This window comes from Microtus pennsylvanicus, chromosome X (assembly GCF_037038515.1).
Source record: "Microtus pennsylvanicus isolate mMicPen1 chromosome X, mMicPen1.hap1, whole genome shotgun sequence".
In the NCBI taxonomy this organism is placed as follows: domain Eukaryota; kingdom Metazoa; phylum Chordata; class Mammalia; order Rodentia; family Cricetidae; genus Microtus; species Microtus pennsylvanicus.
The window spans coordinates 101,893,151-101,916,357 of record NC_134601.1 but is presented as its reverse complement, the minus strand read 5'-3'; the positions used below and the strand labels follow the sequence as shown (position 1 = coordinate 101,916,357).

Here is a 23,207-nt window from a genome sequence, read left to right as displayed (position 1 = left end):
TGCTACTTTGCAAGCTGTATTAAAATTCAAAAGTTATTCGCACTGTTGAAATTATACTCTTTTTGTTGTTGTTATCACTATTTGACATCATTAGAACTGACATAGAATTATGCTTGTACCCCCTACATTTCACACAGTATACTTACTGTCAAAGTTCACAAATTGCTAAAGTTTCGATAAACAAAATATTTTTAAAAACTGAAAATGGAGCCTACAAATATCAGTTCCAGACTTTGTTATGTTTTATGTTTTAACCTTCCATTTAATGCTTTACACCAAAATATATTTTATAATGGATGATAACTGTCTTTGCCTTAAATAACATAATTATGTGTATATATTTACTAAATGAACCACAGTTAATTGAGCTTTACATTAAACCCAATATTTTGTTTCTGTAGAGGAGAATCTGAAGAATTGGGATAGACTTCCATTACTTTATGTCCCCTTAATAAAGAAGACCCATTTTTACAAATTAATTGAATGTATATTTTATTTTCATGGCACTGATTGCATATATGTAACCTTTTTAAGTATTATATATGTCTTTGAGGACTTTTTTTGCTTTTATAGTAACAGCTTCTTGGTGATTTACACATGGTATCTGTCCTTTTTACACATTTTAAAACTCTCTATCTGCCATTCTTACGATTTCTCCAAAGTACATGAATGTATTGCCCATCATCTTTTAATATGTAAAAAAGACATTAAACTATTAAACAACTATTAAACCAAAATAGTTGTTTAAACAACTATTAAAGAGGATAATCAGTGTGTTCATGGGTAAGGTAAGTAAACAAAAAGAAAATGCCTGAGAAACTCAAATGGTAGAGCAGTATTGACCTTGGCTTTAGTCAAAGGGAATGGTCAGGAAGACTAATGACTAAGGGTAGTAATGTTGGAGCAGACTGTGTCATCTGAAAAAGTGGGCAAATTTCTGAATAAACAGAAAACAGGCATGGGTGAAGTGTGTAGGTCACATAAAAATGCTAAAGTATCCTATGTGTCTAAGTCACTTAGGATGGGCTTTACATCATGCATCAGAAGCTAAGAAACTACAAGATGTAAATAAAGTCTACTTTTTCAAAGGTCGTGTAAGCCAGTGTGCCATTGTAATTATACCTAAAATGCTCGGGGCATAAAATGAATCGTATTTTAGACATGATGGCATGCAGAATTTAATTTTTATTTTCAAAAGGCTTTTTTGACCAAAGCAATGAAGATAGATAAAAAGTACAAAAGGCTAGTATTAGTTTAATAATTTGCATTTTGGCTACATAGTAGAATCGCTATAGGGAGCTTTTAAAAATGCTGTTGCCTTGATTCCACCCCAACACAATTAATTCAGAACCTTTGAGACTACGTCCCAGACACTGGTATTTTTTTAAAGTACCCCAGGTAATTCAAATGTGTACAGAAGCTTATGGTCTAACAATTAGAGAAAGCAACAGGGGGCTTTTAATTAAAGCAGCACAAGAAAACGGGAGTCAGATGATAGAGAGGTTAGGAGAGCAATTAGAGGTTGAAATGTTGTATGAGTTGGCATATTCTTGGTTAAAAGGCAGGAGGTAAGTGGAATCTTGAGGATGGTTTATACATTTTCCCTTAAATGACTAGATAGAGGAACAGATGTGTCAGTAGTTAGACAAAGGAAGGGGGAAGATAGACAGTATGTAGATTTTAGAAGTGGTGACACTTTCAAAGTGATTTGATAGGCATTTGGCTCTAGGTACCTCATGTGATTGTTTAATAAAGAGTTTTGAGTGATCTCACCATAGATGACACAATATATGTAAATGAATTCGCCAGGGTGAATACATAAATGAAGGGGAAATTAAAGAGAGACCCCCTAATGAATAACAATATTCAAGAGGTGGACAGAACAATCTGAGAAGTGACCAAAGTGTTAGAACAAAATTAAGGCACAGCTCTGTTCTCAATAAAGAAGACTTAAGAAGCTTTTGTCAGTAATGATGCATAATAAAGGGCACTTTGTGAAAATAAACACACACTCTTCAGGCTCCGATGCTAGGGCAGCTGGAAGGTTGCTACTATCATCTGCAAAAAGTAATTTCAGTGCCAAAAAATCAATTTGCATTGGGTTGAAAATATCACCTGAGATATGACTATGTAAATTGTGGGTGGAGACTAGTGCTTCTCAAACTTCAGCATGAATATTAAATCACCCAAGGACTCTTGCTTAAAATGGCAATCCTGATATAGAAATTTGAGGGGAAAGCCTGAGATTGCATAATGACATCAAACATACAAGTATAAAAAATGCTGCTGTGATCCAAACCATCTTTTAAGCAGCACTGTTTTGTGAAAGAGAAAGACATGATTTACCAGGTGGGCGAAGGCATAAAGAAAAACAATAGGGGATGTTGATTTCATTTTCTTTTACACAATAGAAGTAAATATGTTCTAGACTGAGACTAAAGATAGAGAAGGGCTTGAAATTGAATAACTGCCATCAAGAAGTAGAACAGATGAGATCATAGAGGGGGTAGATGGGAGGGGAGGGGAGAGGATGGGTGGAGATGGGGAAGAAAAACTTTGGTCAGTATGTAAAATAAATGAAAAGTGTTAATTAAATTTAAAAAAGAAAAGAGAGTATAAGAATGGATGCATCCAGGTGTGAGACAGAGAGGCATGCCAATCTGAAGAGAAAGAGCAGAGGAAGAACACGTATATATGATTTTATATTTTAGTGATAGTTTGTGATCAGTGAATTTTATTTCCTTTATTTTTGTTGCTTTACTTGAATGAGGAATATATGAAGTGTTCACATAACAACAATAGTGTGTCCACATCACTTTTATGTTATCATTGGTCTTTGTTTATTCATTAAAGAAGTTTGAGAGTAGGGTGTAGAAATAAAATTATACATGTGCTAGGCAAGAAAAACTATATTCCAATGACTGCATAAACTTTGGACAAATTTACAATGATGGATAGCTGTTGTTATACACATTGCATGTGTTTGGCATGTTAATAAATCTGTGGTGCTGGAACTGTAATGGGACTCTTTAACTCGGCTCTAATGAACTCTCTCTATACCTTTTTTTATGCTGTTAGCATTTTATTTGCTGTAGTTGACACCTAATTAGGCAATCGCTGGGTTATGGGACAGATGGATTATATAACAAGACACTGTTTATAACAAAAGTCGATAGTTTCCTTTCTGTGACTTGCATGTGGCCTAGGATAGTAAAGTGCAATATTTTAGTTATTCTATTTATCAGCTTGCTGCCACTGCAATCAATTCTGGAGACAAGCATCTTAGAAAGTGAAAAGCTGTCTTTTGGCAGCGCACGCCCACGAGTGGGTAGGCTTCTTTGTGTCTAGTGGACCACACCATGGCAGCAAGCACATGGAAGCAAAACCACTTATCGACTCATGGTTACAAAGAAAAAGACAGCGGAAAAAGGATCTGCAAACCCTTTTGCAGGGCTGATCTTCAATTATCCAAAGTTTAGGCCATGCCTGTTAAAGACTCCCAGACCCTCCTAACAATGTCAAGCTAGGGAGGAAGTAATTGACATTTCCAAGTATTTATAAATCATTTGTTCCCTCAAATTCAGGCTTTTCATGTAAACTAAAAGTCTCCCCGTTTTTTTTTTTATTGAGAAAAGGAAAAAAAAGTTTCCGCCTCCTCCCAGCCTCCCATTTCCCTCCCCCTCCTCCCACCCTTCTTCCCCTCCCCCCACACCTCTCCCTCTCCAGTCCAAAGAGCAGTCAGGGTTCCCTGCCCTGTGGAAAGTCTAAGGTCCTTCCAACTCCGTCCATGTCTAGGAAGGTGAAGTCTCCCCGTTTTTAAAATCATCTTTTATAATGAGAATTTTCAGATGACTGATAAGCCAAATAGGACAATAAACCTTCATTAGAAGATTTACTCATCGCCTTCTCGATAGGACTGTTTACCAAACGTTTAAAATTACTACACATTCTTTTCTAACCTGTTGATTGGAAAATGAAGAGACCAGCCTGTAGTCCATGTCTAACTCCATGCCATGAATGCAGGGTATAATTACAAACAAAACACTTTGCCATTTTATTTTTATAAATCCTGTTGAAAATCTTTTAAACTTCCACTTTCTGAAGGTGGAATTTTTTTTTCAGCACTGGAAAGAAGTGTTGGCACATTCTACAGCTGGTTAAGTAGTATGCTGTTTTGCTGTGGAGGAACATTTTACTTAGCAATCTAATACTTTGAAATGTTTCAAAAGGAAAAGAAAACTGAAAGCATTGCAGTGAATATTCAGGAACCCATCATTTAGAATCCAGAGCCTGTTTTTATCACTTTTCTCTTTGTCTACCCATATCCCTGCTATTTTCTGATACGCTCCAAAATAATTCTGTGATAGAAATTCATTTTACCTTAAATGCAGCATATATTTCTTTATCTAGAACTCATTATTCAATGACATTTCTATTGTCTATGCCAGCTTTTGTTTAGCATACATCTAAGTATGATGAGGTTTGATGAATAAAACATACCATGTGGTGTATGCGTCTATCAAGATACACAGAGAAAAAAATAATCAATCCAGAAAAGGACAACAGTTTTTAAGGTTGGCCCAGGCTTATTTTATCTGACTTTCAGCATGACTGAGGATATGACCAGAGGATTACCAAGGTGAAACATGAATAATGACCATCTAGGGAGATGGATAATATGGCTCTTGACGTGCTGTTTGCACACTAAATTCTTCACAAGCCTCCATCTCTGACAGAAGCATCAAGAGACATGCATGTCCCAGCTTGTTACAGCTGGAAAGAGCCCCGGGGCATCACCAATCTGCTCGCTCTTTGTTTCATCACTCACATTTAAGAAGCCTGGAGAAATATTACATAAGTAGATAATTGCCCATCTTCAGTCCTATAATTGAGAGCAAGTTAAGGACAAGATACTGATAATAAATTGTAACCATTATTTCTTTCAACTCTGTAGACTACTGATTTTTTTGCTATTACCTCTATGTTGCAATATACTTAGTATACAAGTAACAATAAATTAGTGCTCGATTCAGCAGCATGTATCCTAAAATTGCAACGATACAGAGAAGATTAGCATGGCCCCTACGCAAGGATGACAGGCAAATTATTGAAGCGTTCCACATAAAGAAAAATAATAACAGTAAATTAATGATCACTTCCATGTTCCAAACAAATGTTAAATGTTTGGTTGATATTCTGGACATTTTTAATTCAAGCATTTATTATGTTTCTATCTTCTGTGGATTTAAATGCACAGTTATCGCTGACAAGCTGATTTTTGGAGACAAAGGGGAGAAAAAGATATTCTACTTGATAATAGGCTAGGACTTCATCATGCCCCACTGATTTCCTTCTCTTTAGTTTCAAACATGTTATAGCATGGTCGTGTTACACTTGATTTTGACTGCAACCGCATCCCTCCTCTCTTCGTCCTAAAAAGAATGAAGCCACTTTCACACTGGCTCTGCAGTTATTGCCTCTTCCTCTTCTTCACGAATGTGTGTGGAGACTTAATTTTGTATAGCTTACATATTGATACATCTTCCACAGAATCACATTGAATTCCTTCTTGGAAGCCAGAGGGATATACAATAAACATCATCTGTAATTTTGGTTGATATCAGTTTTACTTTGCTTTGGTTGCTGTTAAGTTTCAGAAGATCAAACATTACTCTTGGTATAGCTGTATCTATCTTAGTACAAGGGTACAGTACCAAGGATTTCTTTGTTTTATTACCTCAGGGGACAGTCTAGGAGTACCCAGGTTTTCCTCATCACAAAAAGATAGTTCGGAGTTCATTGTTTTGATTGTAGCTGGGATGATTTTTCTTTCTAGCTCCTCACAGTGGAGCATATCTGTTCTCTTTCCTTGCTCAAGTGAACTCCAATTTCCCTACAGTGTGAGTGTTGCAGCTTGGCATTTTCTACTTGGAATACTTGGACACTCTGTGGGATCATTAAGATCCACAGTCTGTACTCCTAGCAGATCATGGATGTATGCTAAAGACTAAATCTTTTGTTTAGTCTTTCCCGTGTAGAAAAGTGGCATCGCCTTGCTTAACAAGGTCCTTTATGCTTATGTCTTTTGCTGAGTTTGGCCATCACAATAACTTTGTGCCTAGTTGGCTGTTAATTGCTTTACTTCTGTAGTTAAGAAAGCTAAAGTATGCCTAGGAAATTAATTTTTCCAATTACAATTTGCTATTTTGTTGCAAAACTAGAGCTGTAGTCCAGGACATACCGAAAATCAAGGAGGTTACTTTCTAAAATTCAATAGCACTAAGTCCTAATTCTCAAGTCTATGACATCAGTGCTGAAATTGCTATTCTTTGTTCAATAGCAGTGGATGTTCAAAATAGCAATCATTTCTTTTTAAAAAGAAAATAACAGCCCTCCCTGGGAAAGATGTAGGAATTTATTTTAGTCAAGAAAGTATATTGATAATCAAACATAGCTCTTTTAAAAACTTGAACTGAAGAATTGGTTCGTACTTAATCAACTGAACTGTTACTTTTTCTGCAATATTGTGATCCTTAACATGATTACTGAGTTTCCAATTTGACACTTCTAGAGACCTGTAAATCAGCACACATGCTGTGTCCCAGTCTGTCATCTTATGTCGTAGCTTTGGTTATTTACTTTCCTTCATTAGCCAGCATCTCTTTACTGTGTAAATCAGTTGAGAAGCTTTCTGCAATGGACCTCTACGAGAAAAAAAAAAGTGGATATCTGGGTTGATTTTCAATTACAAACATGCACAGATTGCCTGGGTTTATGTGTATATATTTTATTATTATTTCACTCTCGCATGTCAGTGGAAGCTGGTGTAAATGTAAATCTAACAGTATGGGCTCTAGTGACCAAGTTCATTGCCATAATACATCTTTGATCAATCAATCTCATGGGGAAAGGGTTGCAAGTGTAATAAAATTCTGTAATTTGAAGTGCGGCCCATTATGGACAATTACTATGTCTGCATGCTGTCCAGCTCCCACACTGAACCATTTCCAGGATAACAGCTTCACTTCGATGAGCTTGAGATTTAATACCATATTTCCTTTTTAAAAAAATTGTTATTTATTTATATATTTACATCCTATTTCAGTTTCACCTCCCCTCTCTCCTCCCAGTCCCCCTCCCCCACCTCCATTTCTATTCTGAAAAGGCCAGACCTCCCATAGATATAAACAAGACAGAGTATATCAAGTTACAGTAAGATTAAGCACCTCCCCTCATATTAATACTGAGAAAGAAAACCCAGTGTGAGAAATAAGGTCCCAAAAGTCAGGAGGCAAGTCAAAAAGAGCCCCCACTCACACTGTTAGGAGGAAGACCAAGTTACACAACTGTAACATATATACAGAGGACCTAGATCACTAACTCAGGTTCCCTGGTCATTGGTTCACTCTCTGTGAGGCACTATGAGAGCAGTTCAACTGATTCTGTGGGGTTTTTTTTTCTTGTTATATTCTTGACCCCTATAGCTCCTACAATCCTTCATTCCTTTCTTCAGCAGGATTACCTGACGATGGCCTGATGGTTGGCTGTGGGTCTCCGCATGTTTCCATTAGTAACTGGATGAAGCTTCGCTGGCGACAACTGGGCTAGGCGCCAATCTATGAGCATAGCAGAATATCATTAGGCATAATTCCCTTGACACTTTTTCTCCAGGTGTGTTCGACTCTATAATAGGTCTCTGGACCATCCAGCCTCTGAGTCCTCGTGCTCCAGGCACTGTCGGGGGAGTGCTCACTCTTATGTCATGGGTCTCAGGCTGGGACAATAGTTGACTGGCCACTCACACCATCTCTCTGCCACCCTTACCCCAGCATATCCCATAGGCATGAAAGACTAAAGGTTATATGGATGGGTTGGTATCTCCATCCCTCCACTGGAAGTCTTGCCTGGTCACAGGAGAGAGCCCTTTCTGTCTATGTATTCCCCTATTGCTTGGGATCTTAGCTGAGGTCTTCATTGTAGATACCTGGGAGTTTCCCATTTATCAGGTTTCTACCTCACCCCAAGTGCTCCTCCCTTTCCAGTGGTCTCTTTGAGTATTCCCCCCTCTAAAACATGGTGGACAATAGCTTTCAAATAAAGGTTAACCATGCTATAATCCATAGACCAAGAGAGGGTAGGTAAGGAGGATGCAATGGGGAGTGCTTTGATCTCCCTGGGAAAGGGAAACAAAAGCGATTTCATGGGTGGACTGGGGGGTGGGGTAGAGATGGGAACATGAGGGATCACATTTGATGCCTTCTTTCTTTCATCTCTTGAAAAGATGAAATATTTGTAATGCTTCTAAAATTTTCTGCATACGGTTGTGCAAGGACTTCCCTGGCAATTACTGCAGTGCCCAGCTTTTTTACCCAATAGGTGAACAACTGATTACTATTCATGTTCTAGTTTCTTATGGAGAATTTAATCTAGTTCACTGTATGGTAAGTATTTTTTAAACATCCTCCTTTTGTAGTACTGAGGACCAGGCTAAGAGCTCCTGTGTGATAGGCAAGCTTTTGTGCCACTGAACATTATCTGCAGACATCTAATCCCTAAACAGTGTTGTAAGCTCAGCAACCCAATCTATATTGCACCACTTTTGGAAAAACACATACTATATATATTAAGTTAAATAATACGTTCATTTCAATGTATAATGAAAACTTTATTTAGCATAAACATCTGAATTGGCAAACTGTCACAAACTGAGTACACCTGTGTAAATGCCACACAAATCTAGAAAGAGGATATTATCAGAAACTTGTCAGAGCCCTTCATATGTATTCTAGTAACTACCAATCCAACAAGAGCAACCACTAGCCTGAGTCCCATAATCTTCTATTCTTTCCTGACTTCTCAACTTACATTTAATAAAACAGCATTTCAGTATCTACTCAATTGTAACTAACTTTTGTACCCCTCAATAATTATATTGTTGCAATCTTTCCATATTACTGCAAATAGTTCCAACGCTCTCACTCCTCCATATATACTACATCATCATAGAAAGATAGGTAATGGATAGAACATAGATAGATAGATAGATAGACAGACAGACATAAATACAAATTTGTATTTATTGGTTTAAGAGGAGTGAAAAGTATGAGTCTCTTGGTAAATATAAATAAGTTTGCATTTCTGTTGACTATGTATCTGGTAACAATTACAAGTCAAATAATATTTTGAATATATTTGACAAACTGACTAGTTCTCTAAAGTCTTATGAGTCCTTTTGTAAAAGCAACACTCACTCTTTAATTCCTGCTCTGCAAAATGAATTCTCATATGTTTACTGTTTCTTCTGTCTTTCTTATATTCATAGATTGCATTTAGTTAGTAATAATAATACACTATTTGTGTTTATTAGCTTCTAGACTTTAATGTGATTCTAAACTTTAAAATACATCTAAACAGCATTAATTTATATAAAAATATTTTTATATTACTTTGTCAATTATTCGATTTAAAACAGGCAAAAGGTATAGCAAATGAGTCTTTGTAACCTGAAATTAATTTGAAAATATTGGAGAAAATAATTTATCAATGACTTTAACACCAAAGGAAAGTTCACCATACATTTTAGTCTATGGAATTTATATCATATCTTGACATTCTACTAGCAAGCCTGATTTTGAGTGAGTTTTGCACAAAAAATGACGGTTAATATAAATTAAAATAGTGTAACAAAACCATAGAAATGATTTTTTAAAGTGTAGCCTTACAAATTAACTTAGAACCAAAGAAACCAATCTCACAGAACATTTATTGCATGAGATAGCAATTATGAGTATGAACGAAGACAATAAAATAGGAGTTAAAGCCATTTTTGGAAAGATGTAAAGCTGAGACATAATAAAGGGACAATGATAATTTTTCAATAAGATTGACCCTACCATGTAAGTTCTGGGATTTGAACCCTGATCATCAGGCTTGGAAAGATGTGCCTTTACCCACTAAACAGTCATGCAAACCAGCTTAATTTCTTTAATGACTATAGTAGTAACAATTTGGGCTGTGTTTCTCAAGAAACAAACTTTGGAATGATAGTTTGAGAAAAATGTTTTCATTTGTAAGGTGATCAAAAGAATTACCTGTAGGGGAGTGGAATCGAGCTTGGGAAAGGAAAGAAACTGTAAGAGTCAATTATTATGGAGGCTATTGTTGTTTGCCATGGCTGTTCAACATTACTGAGGGAACTCGGAGGCTAGGGAACAAGCTTCTCATAATTTTCACTCCCAAGCAACAAGGCAGGGATCAAGGAGTGATGTTCTTCCAACCCTTATCTGACAGTGCCTTAATACTGTTATTATTCCTTAATTGTCCCTGCAAGTCTGGTCACGCTAAGAGAAATCCTTCATGCTTTGTAGTCCAGCACGGTAAGTGCTTGCTAATGTGTACTTACGAGAAGTACCAAGAGTATAGAGATTGGTTACTTCCAGTATCTATTACAAACCCTATTCTTGCTGGTGAGGTATCCATAGACTGGGAGAGAAAAGTTAAAACATGAATCATAGTAGTATTTGATACATGTCTATGGCTGCAAAAAGGAAGATCAGCAGAACGCTTTGTCTATAATAGTGGTATTTGAATGTGTGGTTAGTTAGCAAAGATACACTTAGCAGGAAAAAAGTGTATCTCTTAAATCATAGATACAAAGTGCTGCTCACAAGAAAGTCCTCTGGCATAATCAGGTCCTTATATACCTACATTAGAATGTCAATTTTATTGACAGGTTCATCATAAAAATAATTAGAATAGGAAAACACAAAGATACTGTTCCAAAAATTTCTTGCTACATATAAGAATTATGAAATCATATCATCCTAATAATATTCCATCACTTATGGGTGAGGTTTCATTCTATGGGCATTGGAAGATGTGGAAAATCTGTTTCATAGTTACATGAGCATAAAGTATATTTGTCCAAATTCCCTTATTAAATGCATATATATATATATATATATATATATATATATATATATATATGCTCAATGTCTTCTCTTGTTCTCATTTGAGCATGAAGGCCAGTGGACAACCTCTAGAGTCATCATTCAGGCATTTTCCACCATTTTTGAGACAAGGTCTCTCTTTAAATTGAAATGTCACCAAGAAGTATAGGCTAGCTACCCAGCGAGCTCTAGAAAATTTTCTGTCTCTGTTTTCCATCTTGCCTCTGACTTTGGGACATCCAAACTAAGATTCTTATACTCACAAGTCAAATGCATAAGTAACAGGGCAAAGCCATAGAGAACATTTCTAAGACATAATTCTTTTTGGTATTAGAAACTAAGAATAAAATTATATTTCTACCCATGGCAGCAATATTCTAATTTACTTTCACGATGATAATTTAATAGAAGATCAAATTTGCCATCTGAGCAAAGAAATTTTATTAATTATCATACCCATAACATCATAAATATTGTAATGAGAAATGCAAATATGAAATGAAGTTTTTATGATAAGTTTAAACTCTCTTCTCTAGAGAAGTATTTACTACTGTTTATTTTTCCTCTTACGCCAGTTGAACGAATTCAGAATCAGTGGGATGAAGTACAAGAGCACCTTCAGAACCGGAGACAACAGTTGGATGAAATGTTAAAGGATTCAACACAGTGGCTAGAAACGAAGGAAGAAGCTGAACAGGTCATAGGACAGGCTAGAGCCAAGCTTGACTCATGGAAAGAGGGTCCTCACACGATGGATGAAATCCAAAAGAAGATCACAGAGACCAAGGTCAGTGCCGAACATTACTTTAAAAATAAAATCCTTGTTAAATAAAATCATGCCTTAGATTAAAAGCTAATGGCTTTAATGAAAAAAAACTTAAACAAAAATGAATAGTGAAATTGACTTGCCTGCTTGTTTCTTTGCTTGCTTTTTGAGACAGTCTCAAATTGAAAAAGCTCCTTCAAGATGGGGTTGCCGGTGAGCGCCACCACACCTACCTGCTCCAAATTTTGAGACATAATGCAGGTTAGAGGAAAGCTGATAGCCTTCTGCAGCTTTCAAGTTGATTTTCATCTTATAGTATACATGTGGTTTGTTAGTTTATGTTTTGTTTTACTGAAACAGGCTCTTAAATAGCCTGCTCCCGATCCTCCTGCCTGCGCTTCCTGAGTGCAGAAATTACAGGCATGTGCCTTGCTACCATGCCAAATTTCTGCTGGGGATTGAAATAAAGACTTCCTGAAAGCTAGGCAAGCACACTGTTGTTCTATTTCCCTACCCATGACCTGGGTTTTACACTGTACTATTTCTTAAGAGCACTTCAGAGATGATATGCATACTATACTTCTGCAGTAGTGTGAATTTAAATTAATGTCTGCCATCAATTCCTTCCTGGAAAATAGATCTATCCCACCTCCCATTCCTTACTTTACAGAGAGCTTTAATTGGAGAAAGGAATGAGTGGGTATCAGAGAAGGTATAAAGGGAACATATATATATATATATATATATATATATATATATATATATTCTCAATTTCTTTTCCCATTCTCTGATGTTAGCACAGCATAGTCTATGACTCATGTTCTTCTTTCTCTTTTTCCTTTTCTCTCTCTTAAAATAATAGAAATATGTTTCCACTTGATAATTCAGTCCCCTCTAGGCTAAAAGAAAGGGGCAAAACGATTAATTTTATCTAGTACCATGCATGATGTTTATATACATATGATGCTTTCAGTGTTGCATGTATAGGCCATCTGAAACATTAAGTGCTAAACAGTAGATACTATTAAAAGATTTTTAATCAGTGAGATAATACAATTGGAAGGTTATATGATTGAGTACTAAACCCAAAACTCTCTACATTTTTGTTTTTACATCTGGCAGAAAATGCTTTCCGGTAAACAAGGATTTGAATCAGACATGAATTATATCATTTAAGAAGAAAGCCATAGAATGTTCTTCCATACTGTTTTTTTTTCATTTCTAAAGTATTTCATTCCCAAAACAGTCTGTTTATATTATGTTAAGTTGCATTTAGAAATAAATCCTAAAATATCAACAGCATAATACAATAAAATTAATAACAATTGGTTTGTTTGTTATAGTCTATCAGAAGCTGATAAATCCCTTTTACAAGTTTTGTCTAAATAGTCACTTGGGGATAAACATTTCCAGTTGTATTAAACCACTATGTTAAACATAGTTGCTCTAAGTCCACTGGAAACATGTTTGTTCAGTGCATGAAGGTTTATAGCCAGGCCTAGGATTTTTCTTTCTTTCTTTCTTTCTTTCTTTCTTTCTTTCTTTCTTTCTTTCTTTCTTTCTTTCTTTCTTCCTTCCTTCCTTCCTTCCTTCCTTCCTTCCTTTCTTTCTTTCCTTCTTTCTTTCTTTCTTTCTTTCTTTCTTTCTTTCTTTCTTTCTTTCTTTCTCTATTTATTTATTTATTTATTTTTATTGAAAAAATTTCTGCTTCCTCCCCGCCTCCCATTTCCCTCCCCCTCCTCCCACTCCTCTCCCCCTCCCACCTCTCCCCCCTCGCCTCACTCCTCTCCCCCTCCCCCTACTCCATTCCCCGTTCCTCTCCAGTCCGAAGAGCAGTCCGGATTCCCTGCCCTATGGGAAGTCCAAGGTCCTCCCCCCTCCATCCAGGTCCAGGAAGGTGACCATCCAAACAGGCTAGGCTTCCACAAAGCCAGTTTATGTAGTAGGATAAAAACCCAGTGCCATTGTCCTTGGCTTCTCATCAGCCCTCATTGTTCCCCCGCCATGTTCAGAAAGTCTGGTTTGATCACATGCTCCATCAGTCCCAGTCCAGCTGGCCTTGGTGAGCTCCCAATAGATCAGCCCTTCTGTCACAGTGGGTGGGTGCACCCCTCGCGTTCCTGACTTCCTTGCTCATGTTCTCCCTCCTTCTGCTCCTCATTTGGACCTTGGGAGCTCAGTCCAGTGCTCCAATGTGGGTCTCTGTCTCTATCTCCATCCATCGCCAGATGAAGGTTCTATGGTGATATGCAAGATATTCGTCAGTATTGCTATAGGATAGGGTCATTTCAGGTTCCCTATCCTCAGCTGCCCAAGGAACTAACTGGGGACATCTCCCTGGACACCTGCAAGCCCCTCTAGAGTCAATTTCTACCATGTTTCATTGACCAGAGCTTTCTTCCCAGTTAATTTCAAGAAGACTAAATGGGATTAATAAATTTTAGCCAATCTTTATCATACCCACTTTGTTAAAGGATCTAAGCTGCTGTGAAGATAAGATCTTCACATATACCAAGAATAATACGAGGCCATATAGGGTTTTAAGACTCATCATTACCTCTATTATTAGTAATTTCCTGACACAGATGCATAAATAATTTCTAATAATTATTTTCTTAATTTCTGCTCTGACTATTGGACATGCAGTTCACATGGTTAATCTTGAACGCTCTGTTTTTTAAATTATTCATTCATACATTATATTCTGACAGCAGTTTTCCATCCTTCATCTCCTTCCAATTCCTTCCTCCCCGATCTACTACATTTTGTTTCAGAAAAGGGCAGACCTCCCAAAGAAATCATCAAAATATGACATATCATGTTGCAATAGGGCTAAATACATCCCCTCACATTAAGGTGGGATGAGGCGACCCAGTAGGAAAAAAAGGGTCTCAAATGCAGACAAAAGAGTCAAAGACACCCCAAAGCTTCCACTTTTAGGTGTCCCACAGGAACACCAAACTACACAGTCCTTACATATGTACAGAGGACCTAGGTCAGACACAATCAGGATCACTGATTTTTTTTCTCCAGTTAATTTCAGGAAGACTAAATGGGATTAATAAACTTTTAGCCAGTCTTCATTATACCCACTTTGTTAAAGAATCTAAGCTGCTATGAAGATACAATCTTCGCCTATACCCTGAGTATATATATATATATATATATACTCAGTCTCTGATCTCCCATGTCCCCTGGTTAGTTGATTCTGTGGATCATTTTTTTGTGGTGTCCTCAACCACTCTGGTTCCTACAATCCTTGCTGAGTTCTGCCTGCTCTGCTTAATGTTAGGCTGTGGGTCTCTGCATCTGTTCCCACCAGTTGCTGGATGAAGCATCTCTGAGGATGATTATGTTAGGCTCTGGTATAGTTTCCTTGAAGTTAGCATACTATGAATTTCATAGATCATATACAAAAAGTGTTAACATACAAAATTATCAAGAAGAGGGTTTGAGATAGATGTAGAAAAAGGGAAATGAGAGTTAAGTAGTGCTATATGGGAATAAAGAAGGGTATAAAGATTGACAAGTAAAATATAATCTTACCATGAGAGAGCCTTAAGTGAGTGTCAAGAATGATTAGGGTGCAGTAAGTAGCTCTTAGAAATGTACATAGCTCTATATAAGAGACTAAAAGAAAAAATATGGAATAAAACAAAGCAATCTATCTAAACAGGTGTTTAAAAACATCTAAAACAACAAATTATTTTATTATAATTACTATCTCTGTTGATGTTTTAAAAAATGGTTTTGAATAGACTTAAGTATTTCATTAAAAATGACTTGACCATTATCTATAAAACCATAGGTATTTTTGTCTGTGTTTAGAAACTTAATGATAGGCATGGCTGTCACAGTAAATGTTAAGATCATAAGGCAGATAATAAAGATGGCCAAATCTTTAAAGTTACCACCCACCTCTTCTTGTGGATAGTATACATGAATACTGAAACAAGCCTATTTTGTTTATTTTATTTAGTTTGTTGAAACAAACACTCAACAAAACTAAAGTTGAGTGTTTCTTGTATGTTAAAGGCAATGCTAGTCATTTGACAAGCATCATTTTATTTGGTTCTCACAGGTTACTTATGAAAGTACTCTTTTTTAATTGTATTCAGAAAACTGAAGGCTGATGAGATTCAGTAGCTTCATTTGATAGGAATAGAGATGTGGGGTGGGAATTTATAGCGATTATTCTTATAAATGATCTCACAGATTTTCTCTTTTACCCTCTATCTATGAGGATAAAACACATGGATAAGTAAAACATTATAAGGCTCTAAAAGAGACAAGAGTAATTATAAACTGAGAAATAAGATTACATTTTAAAAGGGCCAATTGGCTGAAAAAAATTAATGAGTAATTTATTTATTAAAGTAATGAAATAGTATGCTATGGGAACCTTTTTACAATATTCTCTTTGAAAAACTGAAGATAATTTCAAACTAAATTCCTTTTAGATAAAACTACTGTTTATTTTTAATTCTTTGCAAGGTTGGGGAACAAATAATGAAGATATCTGCTTTTCATGACTAGTGAGTAGTGTTGGCAGGCTTATCACTTACAATTTCCATTTTAAAAGAATGTCTGGAAATACAGACAAGAAGATACTGGATAATCTGACCTGCACCTCCCTCCTCATAAGTTATTGCTACATTTGTGTGCCTAAGATTGCCAGGAGAACCTACTGTCCTTGTAAGGCCCTCTTCAGAGTTGGGGAGGTGTGGTTATAGCTGACATCCTCCCTTGATCCCGCGTACCTGACAATGACCCGATCTACTCTTAGTAAACAGCAGGGAATGACTTCAAATGCTAGCACAACTCTATGATCATTTTGATGCTTTAAACCAATCACCATACTTGAATTCTACTATCTGGATTCCTAGCAATTTAGATATATTAATGGTTCGAAATGTTTAATTCTCTCAAATCTCTTCTAGCTATTATCTACACATACTTTATTTTTTCTAATAATATCTATATTTTTTAATTCTGAATTTTCAGTTTAACATCGTTGCACGATTTTCATCACTCTGTAATTTCTAGTCATTATCATTTTTAATTCTTCATACGATTTCACTAAGTTTCATCTTTATCTGTATCTCTCTGGTTAGATATTTTGAAACTCTCCACCTCTTGCTTAGAAAAATAAATGGGAAGTAATTATAGAAATAATACCACATTCACATAGTAGGAATCATTTATGAGACGGGGTTTGGGAAAGCCCACCTTAAAAACCTGCCACATGCCTTTAACCTCAGTGCTAGGGATGTGAGTTTGAGGCCAGCCTGGTTTACAGAGCCAGTTTTAGGACAGCCATGACTGTTATATAGAGAAACCTTGTCCAGGAAAACAAACAATAAACAAAATAAACAAACAAAAAACATGGAAAACATGTCAGAATAGAAGGAGACAGCAGTAGGAGAACACTGGTTAAGCAAAACAAAAAAAAAAAGACTGCAGATGGTCTATTCTATGGTTAGTAATTAGCAGGTCTTGAAAAATTATCCATATCTATTTTCACATTATTTCCCTGCTGCATAATGAATTAATTTTCTGAAACAAAGACATGCATTTAGAAAGCAGATTATTTTATTAATCACATCTCTTCATTTGATCTTCTTAAAGTTGGTTAAATAAATGCTCTTTTTTTAAGAGAGACAGATGTTACAGGGAAAAAAAGCATACAAGATTTCTGTTACAAAATCCCTGACAATAAGCCATAACAGAATCCTATGACTGGTGCTAGCATTTAGAACTTTCAAAAGAAACAAGTATGCATTGGTACCTGAAATGGCCAGCACTGATCACCCTAGGATTTCTTTCATTTGCTACAACCTCAGCTGAGCTCACAGTCTGTTCACCAAGCTAACATTGGTCCAAACGTGGCAGTAAGTTCCTTGGAAAAAAATTATTTCTTCATCACATTGAACTTTCTTTTCTGGTGGCAAGAGAGATTTGGCCAGGCTCATAGTTTTCATTTATTTTTCTCCTTTCAGCCTTTGAAAGAGAAATTCCTTTTTTGTCTGCTCTGTGATTGCTTTTGTGTCAAATTCAGCATAAAAGCCTCTCAAACGTGACGGCATTAGCTGTTTTGTGCTTCGCTGAGCTAAGAGTACATGAATTCAATAGAGAAGTGAAATCTTGTTTGAGCCTAGCTGATTTGGCTATTTAATATTTGAAACTACTTCAAGTGAGAAATCTAATAATTTTAAAATTATTAAAAAACATTTCCAGGGCTGAAAAAACCTATGTTTTAAATGTGTCCTTTACTGGATCATAAATACATTATAATTGTAATTAATTTTCAAAATTAATCCTCTTCTCTAAAGTAGCTACACTGGCTAGTTGAGAATCATAAATTATTTTAGTGGGAAAAAAAGAAATCCAGGGTTTTATTGTATAAAAATAAAAGGTACAATTTTATTATATATGGAAGAGGTAAACTTACATACCAGACAGTGTCCTGTCTAGATATAAATATGCATAATATTAGAAACTGAATTATTTTATATATGTCAAGCAGATACATTTTGATATATATGTATAAATGTGTATATTAGAGTTGTACAAAGTTATTTCTGCAAATCTAATAATTACAAACATTGTCTGAAATCCTCTTTTAAGAGCCTAAATTTGGTCATACATTTTAAAACTCCCCTTTATTCTCTCCCTAAAGCTGCTACATGAATAAGAAGAATCAATACACTAATAGTATTTTTCTCCTTAAAGTACTTGGAAACTACTAAACGTAAAACATATGGACTATACCTTATATCAATGATGCAGCATAGGTAGCAAAAGGATAACTTCCCCTGCTCCTTAGGCACTCTGTATCCAAGTCTCGTTTGCATTCTTTTACACTCTGATCACAACCTTATTTTGCCTAGGTTTCTGTTCATATTTTAATTTCTTCCGTACTGGAAAATATACTGTGATGACTAGAAAACCACTCCACACACACAAAAAAAATATTCTGGCAAACAGTTTTAAATTGTGTTTGTGGAAATTATAAAATGAACCAAAACGTAAAAATCTCTGAATTGTTATACTTCCACAAAACAGTAATATTAGAGGCTTTTTTGTATGTTCCTGTCATTTTCTTCCAGCTCCACATTAGTTTTGAAAATCATTGGCCTTAGAGCCCCTGGTAGTTATAAAAACTAGCAATCTTATAGCCATCAAGAGTGATAGGATTGGTATTCCTCAGAAGTCACATTTTTATTCCAAAGTGATGGCACTATTTGACCTATCTTTCAACTCTCTGGGAAAAATAAATTTAAAACGAACCTATGCACAGAATCTTGTCTTTATTTGGGCTGACTTAGAGCCATGTCCCCAGGAAAAGGCAAACATTCTTTTCCATGGTACATATCATTCTGTAGCCATTATTTAACAAGGCATCTTACACTGTAGTGATGTTCATTGAGAAAGCTTGGAGAAAAACTTGAAATGGGCATCTGGGAATTGAGTTGTCCATATGGAGACTTCAAAAGCTCTGACATATTTGTGGAGAGTGGAGAAGGTCTTTGGCGTGCCTTTATGAATACATATGTAAAATATATATAAAAATTACAAACAACCAAATGGAAATACTGGCTTTGAAAAAACAGCCATAAGGAAAAAACCGCATAAGTGGTCAAGAAAAATATTATGAAACTACATAAAGCAAAAACTGACAAAAATGAAGTGATTATTCTACAAAACATAGCTATTTTTAATGACAAAGTGAATATCTGGAAAGATAAATAGAGGCACTTAAAAAATCACTACAATTTGACAAACTCTACGCAATAATAATTCATATAACTCTCCAACATATTAACAGCAGATTAAAATTCTATAATTTAAAATTTTTAAGACTATGAAATAAAATTAAAAATAATTAGTTTCAATGTTTGCAAATATAAAAATAGTGAAGAGAAGAAATATAATTAAAACCTTGAGCAAAATGAAAATAAAAATACAAAATTCTTAGGCATCTGAAGAATGAGATGTGTCATTGTGAGGAAAAAAAATGAAGAAAACTAGCTAGCCAAGTTTTATATTGCTTGAAGAAGAAAATCCTTATGTGGATGTTGGTGAAAATAATGAGAGGAAAAATAAATTCAATACTTTTTGCTAAAAATAATTTAAATAACAGAGAGAATTTTTATATTTTAAATTTTTATTTTTTAAATTTTTAATTTAAATTTTAATTTTGCAAATTTATAAATTTAAAAATTTTTAAATTTTAAATTTCAAATTTTCAAATTTTAATTTCTAAATTTCAAGTTTTTAAATTTCAAATTCCAAATTTTTAAATTTTATTTTTTTAAGTTTTATGTTCTAAATTTCAAATTACAAATCTTTAATTTTTAAATTTTAAATCTCAAATTTTTAGATTTTTAAATTTTAAAATGAAATCTTTCAATTTCAAATTTTGAAGTTTTTAAATTTTATAATGAAACTTTAAATTTAAGATTTTAAATTTTCAAATTTTAAATTTAAGATTTTAAATTTTTAAATTTAAGATTTTAAATTTTTAAATTTTAAATTTAAGATTTTAAATTTTCAATTTTTAAATTTTCAATTTTAAATGAATTTTTGTTATGAATTATGAAATTTAAATTAGAAAATATTATGAAAAAATGATGAAATAACCCAATTAATTGTAATATTGTAATACTGCAAATTAATTGTAAAATATTGTAAATTAATTGTAAAATTATTATTTATAATATTATATGTGTGTGCAAAACATAATTCTATCATTTGTAACAGGATAAATGAACTTAATAGATTTACAATATGCAAAATAAACCAAGTACAAAAAGGCAAACATCCTATTATGTTACATGGATTTAGATATGGAATTTAATCACTACCAACTTGCACAAGTGGAGATAAGAATGGTGGTTACAAGAAGTTTATTGTATTGTGGTGGATATCATGTCCCAAGTTTTCAGAAATAATAATAATAATTAAATCCTCCATGATTATTATACAACATGTTGATGTGGTTAATAATAAAACCATTGCATGCCTCTAAACGTTTTAAAACCACAGTTCAAATGCTCTAATATAAAAATTAAACACTATATGACATGGCAGATTAAGTTCTTTACTGTAAAGTAGTAACAATACACATACATACACACACATCACATTATATCCATAAGAATGTATAATTGTCATGTTAATTAAAGTAAACATGTAAAATAAAAATAATTAAAGTTTATTTATTTGAAAAATTAACCTATTTGGAGGTGAAATGTAAAACTGAATACAAGAACTATAGTGTTAAGAGTTGGCAGATGGCTCAGGACTTAAAATCACTTCTTTTGTTCTTTTTATAATTGATTATTTTGAGCTCTACATTTTTCTCTGCTCCCTTCTCTTCCTCTCCCCTCCCCTCAACCCTCCCCCATGGTCCCCTGGCTCCCAATTTACTCAGGAAATCTTATCTTTTTCTACTTCCCATGTAGATTAGATCTACTTAAGTCTCTCTTAGTGTCCTTATTGTTGTCTAGGCCCTCTGGAATTGTGATTTGTAGGCTGGTTTTCTTTGCTTTATGTTTAAAAAACACCCATAAGTGAGTACATGCGATAAATTTTTTTTCTGAGTCTGGATTATCTCACTCAATATAATGTTTTCTAGATCCATCCATTTACATGCAATTTTCAAGATGTCATTATTTTTTTCTGTTGTGTAGTACAGATCTAAACAGAGAACTCTCAACAGAGAAATTTAAATGGCTGAAAGACACTTAAGGAAATGCTCAACATCCTTAGCCATCAGAGAAAGGCAAATCAAAACAACTCTGAGATGCCCTCATATACCTTACATCAAATTTCGAGCTCTCATTGTTTTTCTCTGTTGTGTAGTACTCCATTGTGTAAATGTACCACATTTTCCTTATCCATTTTTCGGTCCGAGGGGCATGGATGTTGTTTCCAGGTTCTGGCTATGACAAACAAAGCTGCTATGAACATAGCTGAGTACATGTCCTTGTGGCATGATTGAGCATGCTTTGGATATATAACCAAAAGTGGTATTACTGGGTCTTGAGGAAAGTTGTTTCCTAATTTTCTGAGAAACTGTCACACTGACATCCAAAGGGGCTGTACCAGCTTGCATTCCCACCATCAATGCAGAAGTGTTCCCTTTTCCCCACAACCTCTCCAACATAATTTGTCGTCAGTGTTTTTTATCTTGGCCATTCTTACAGGTGTAAGATGAAATCACAGAGTTATTTTGATTTGCATTTCTCTGATAACTAAGGATTCTGAGCATTTCCTTAAGTGTCTTTCAGCCATTTCAGATCCCTCTGTTGAGAGTTCTCTTTTTAGGTCTGTATTCCATTTTTTTATTGGATTTTTGTGTTCTTTTGATAACCAATGTCTTGAGTTCTTTGTATATTTTGGAGATCAGACCTCTGTCTGATGTGGGGCTGGTGAAGATCTTTTCCCATTGTGTAGGCTGACATTTGTCTTGTTGGCCACGTCCTTTCCTTTACAGAAGCTTTTCAGATTCAGGAGGTCCCATTTATTAATTGTTTCTCTCAATGTCTGTGCTGCTGGGGTTATATTTAGGAAGTGATCTCCTGTGCCAATGCGTTCAAGTGTATTTCCCACTTTCTCTTCTAAGAAGTTTGGTGTGGTTGGCTTCATGTTGAGGTCTGTGACCCATTTTGACTTGAAATTTTTGCTTCTTTGTCAAAAATCAGGTGTTTGTAGGTGTGTGGATTGATATTTAGGTCTTCAATTTGGTTCCCTTGGTCTTCCAGTCTGTTTTTATGCCAATACCAGGCTGTTTTCTGTACTGTAGCTCTGGAGTAGACGTTTTAGTCAGGAATTGTGATGCTTCCAGAAATTCTTTTATTGTACAGGAATGTTTTGGCTATCCTTAGTTTTTTTTTTGTTTTTCCATATTAAGTTGAGTACTGTTTTTTGAGGTCTGTGAAGAATTTGGCTGGGATTTTGCTGGGCATTGCATTGAATCTGTAGATTGCTTTTGTAAGATTGCCATTTTTACTATGTTAATTCTACCTACCCAAAAGCATGGGAGAGCTTTCTACTTTCTGGTGTCTTCTTCAATTTCTTTCCTCAAAGATTTAAAGTTCTTGTCATAGAAGTCTTCCACTTCTTTGGTTAGAGTTACTCAGAGATATTTTATGCTATTTTTGGCTATTATGAAGGATGGTGTTTTTCTGATTTTTTTCTCAGCCCATTTATCATCTCTGTACAGGAGGGCTACTGATTTTTTTAAGTTAATCTTGTATCCTGCTATATTACTGAAAGTGTTTAGGAGTTATAGAAGTTCCTTGGTAGAATATTTGGTGTTGCTTCTGTAAACTAAACTTTTGCCATTGTGAGTACTAGCATTTGAATCCCAGCATCCATGTATCAAGCTGAGTGTCCACTAATTGCCTATCAACCTCATTTAAAAAGATGAGGGACAGGCTCACTGGGACTTGCTGACTTCCAACATAGTCAAGAAAAGCAATCCA

At 35.0% G+C, this 23,207-nt stretch overlaps 1 protein-coding gene and 1 non-coding gene across 10 annotated transcripts in view; both read left to right on the top strand.

The window, feature by feature from the left end:
- Dmd (dystrophin) overlaps positions 1-23,207 on the top strand; it is a 2,313,977-nt gene that overhangs the window by 1,723,214 nt on the left and 567,556 nt on the right. For all 9 annotated transcript variants that reach the window (XM_075957213.1, XM_075957212.1, XM_075957218.1 and 6 more), the window contains one exon: positions 11,525-11,736. In XM_075957213.1, coding sequence (XP_075813328.1) covers positions 11,525-11,736 — 212 coding nt within the window. The remainder of the gene's footprint in view (positions 1-11,524; positions 11,737-23,207) is intronic.
- Positions 5,021-5,127, top strand: LOC142841948 (U6 spliceosomal RNA). The gene has a single exon (XR_012909171.1). It is a non-coding gene; the product is annotated as a U6 spliceosomal RNA (small nuclear RNA).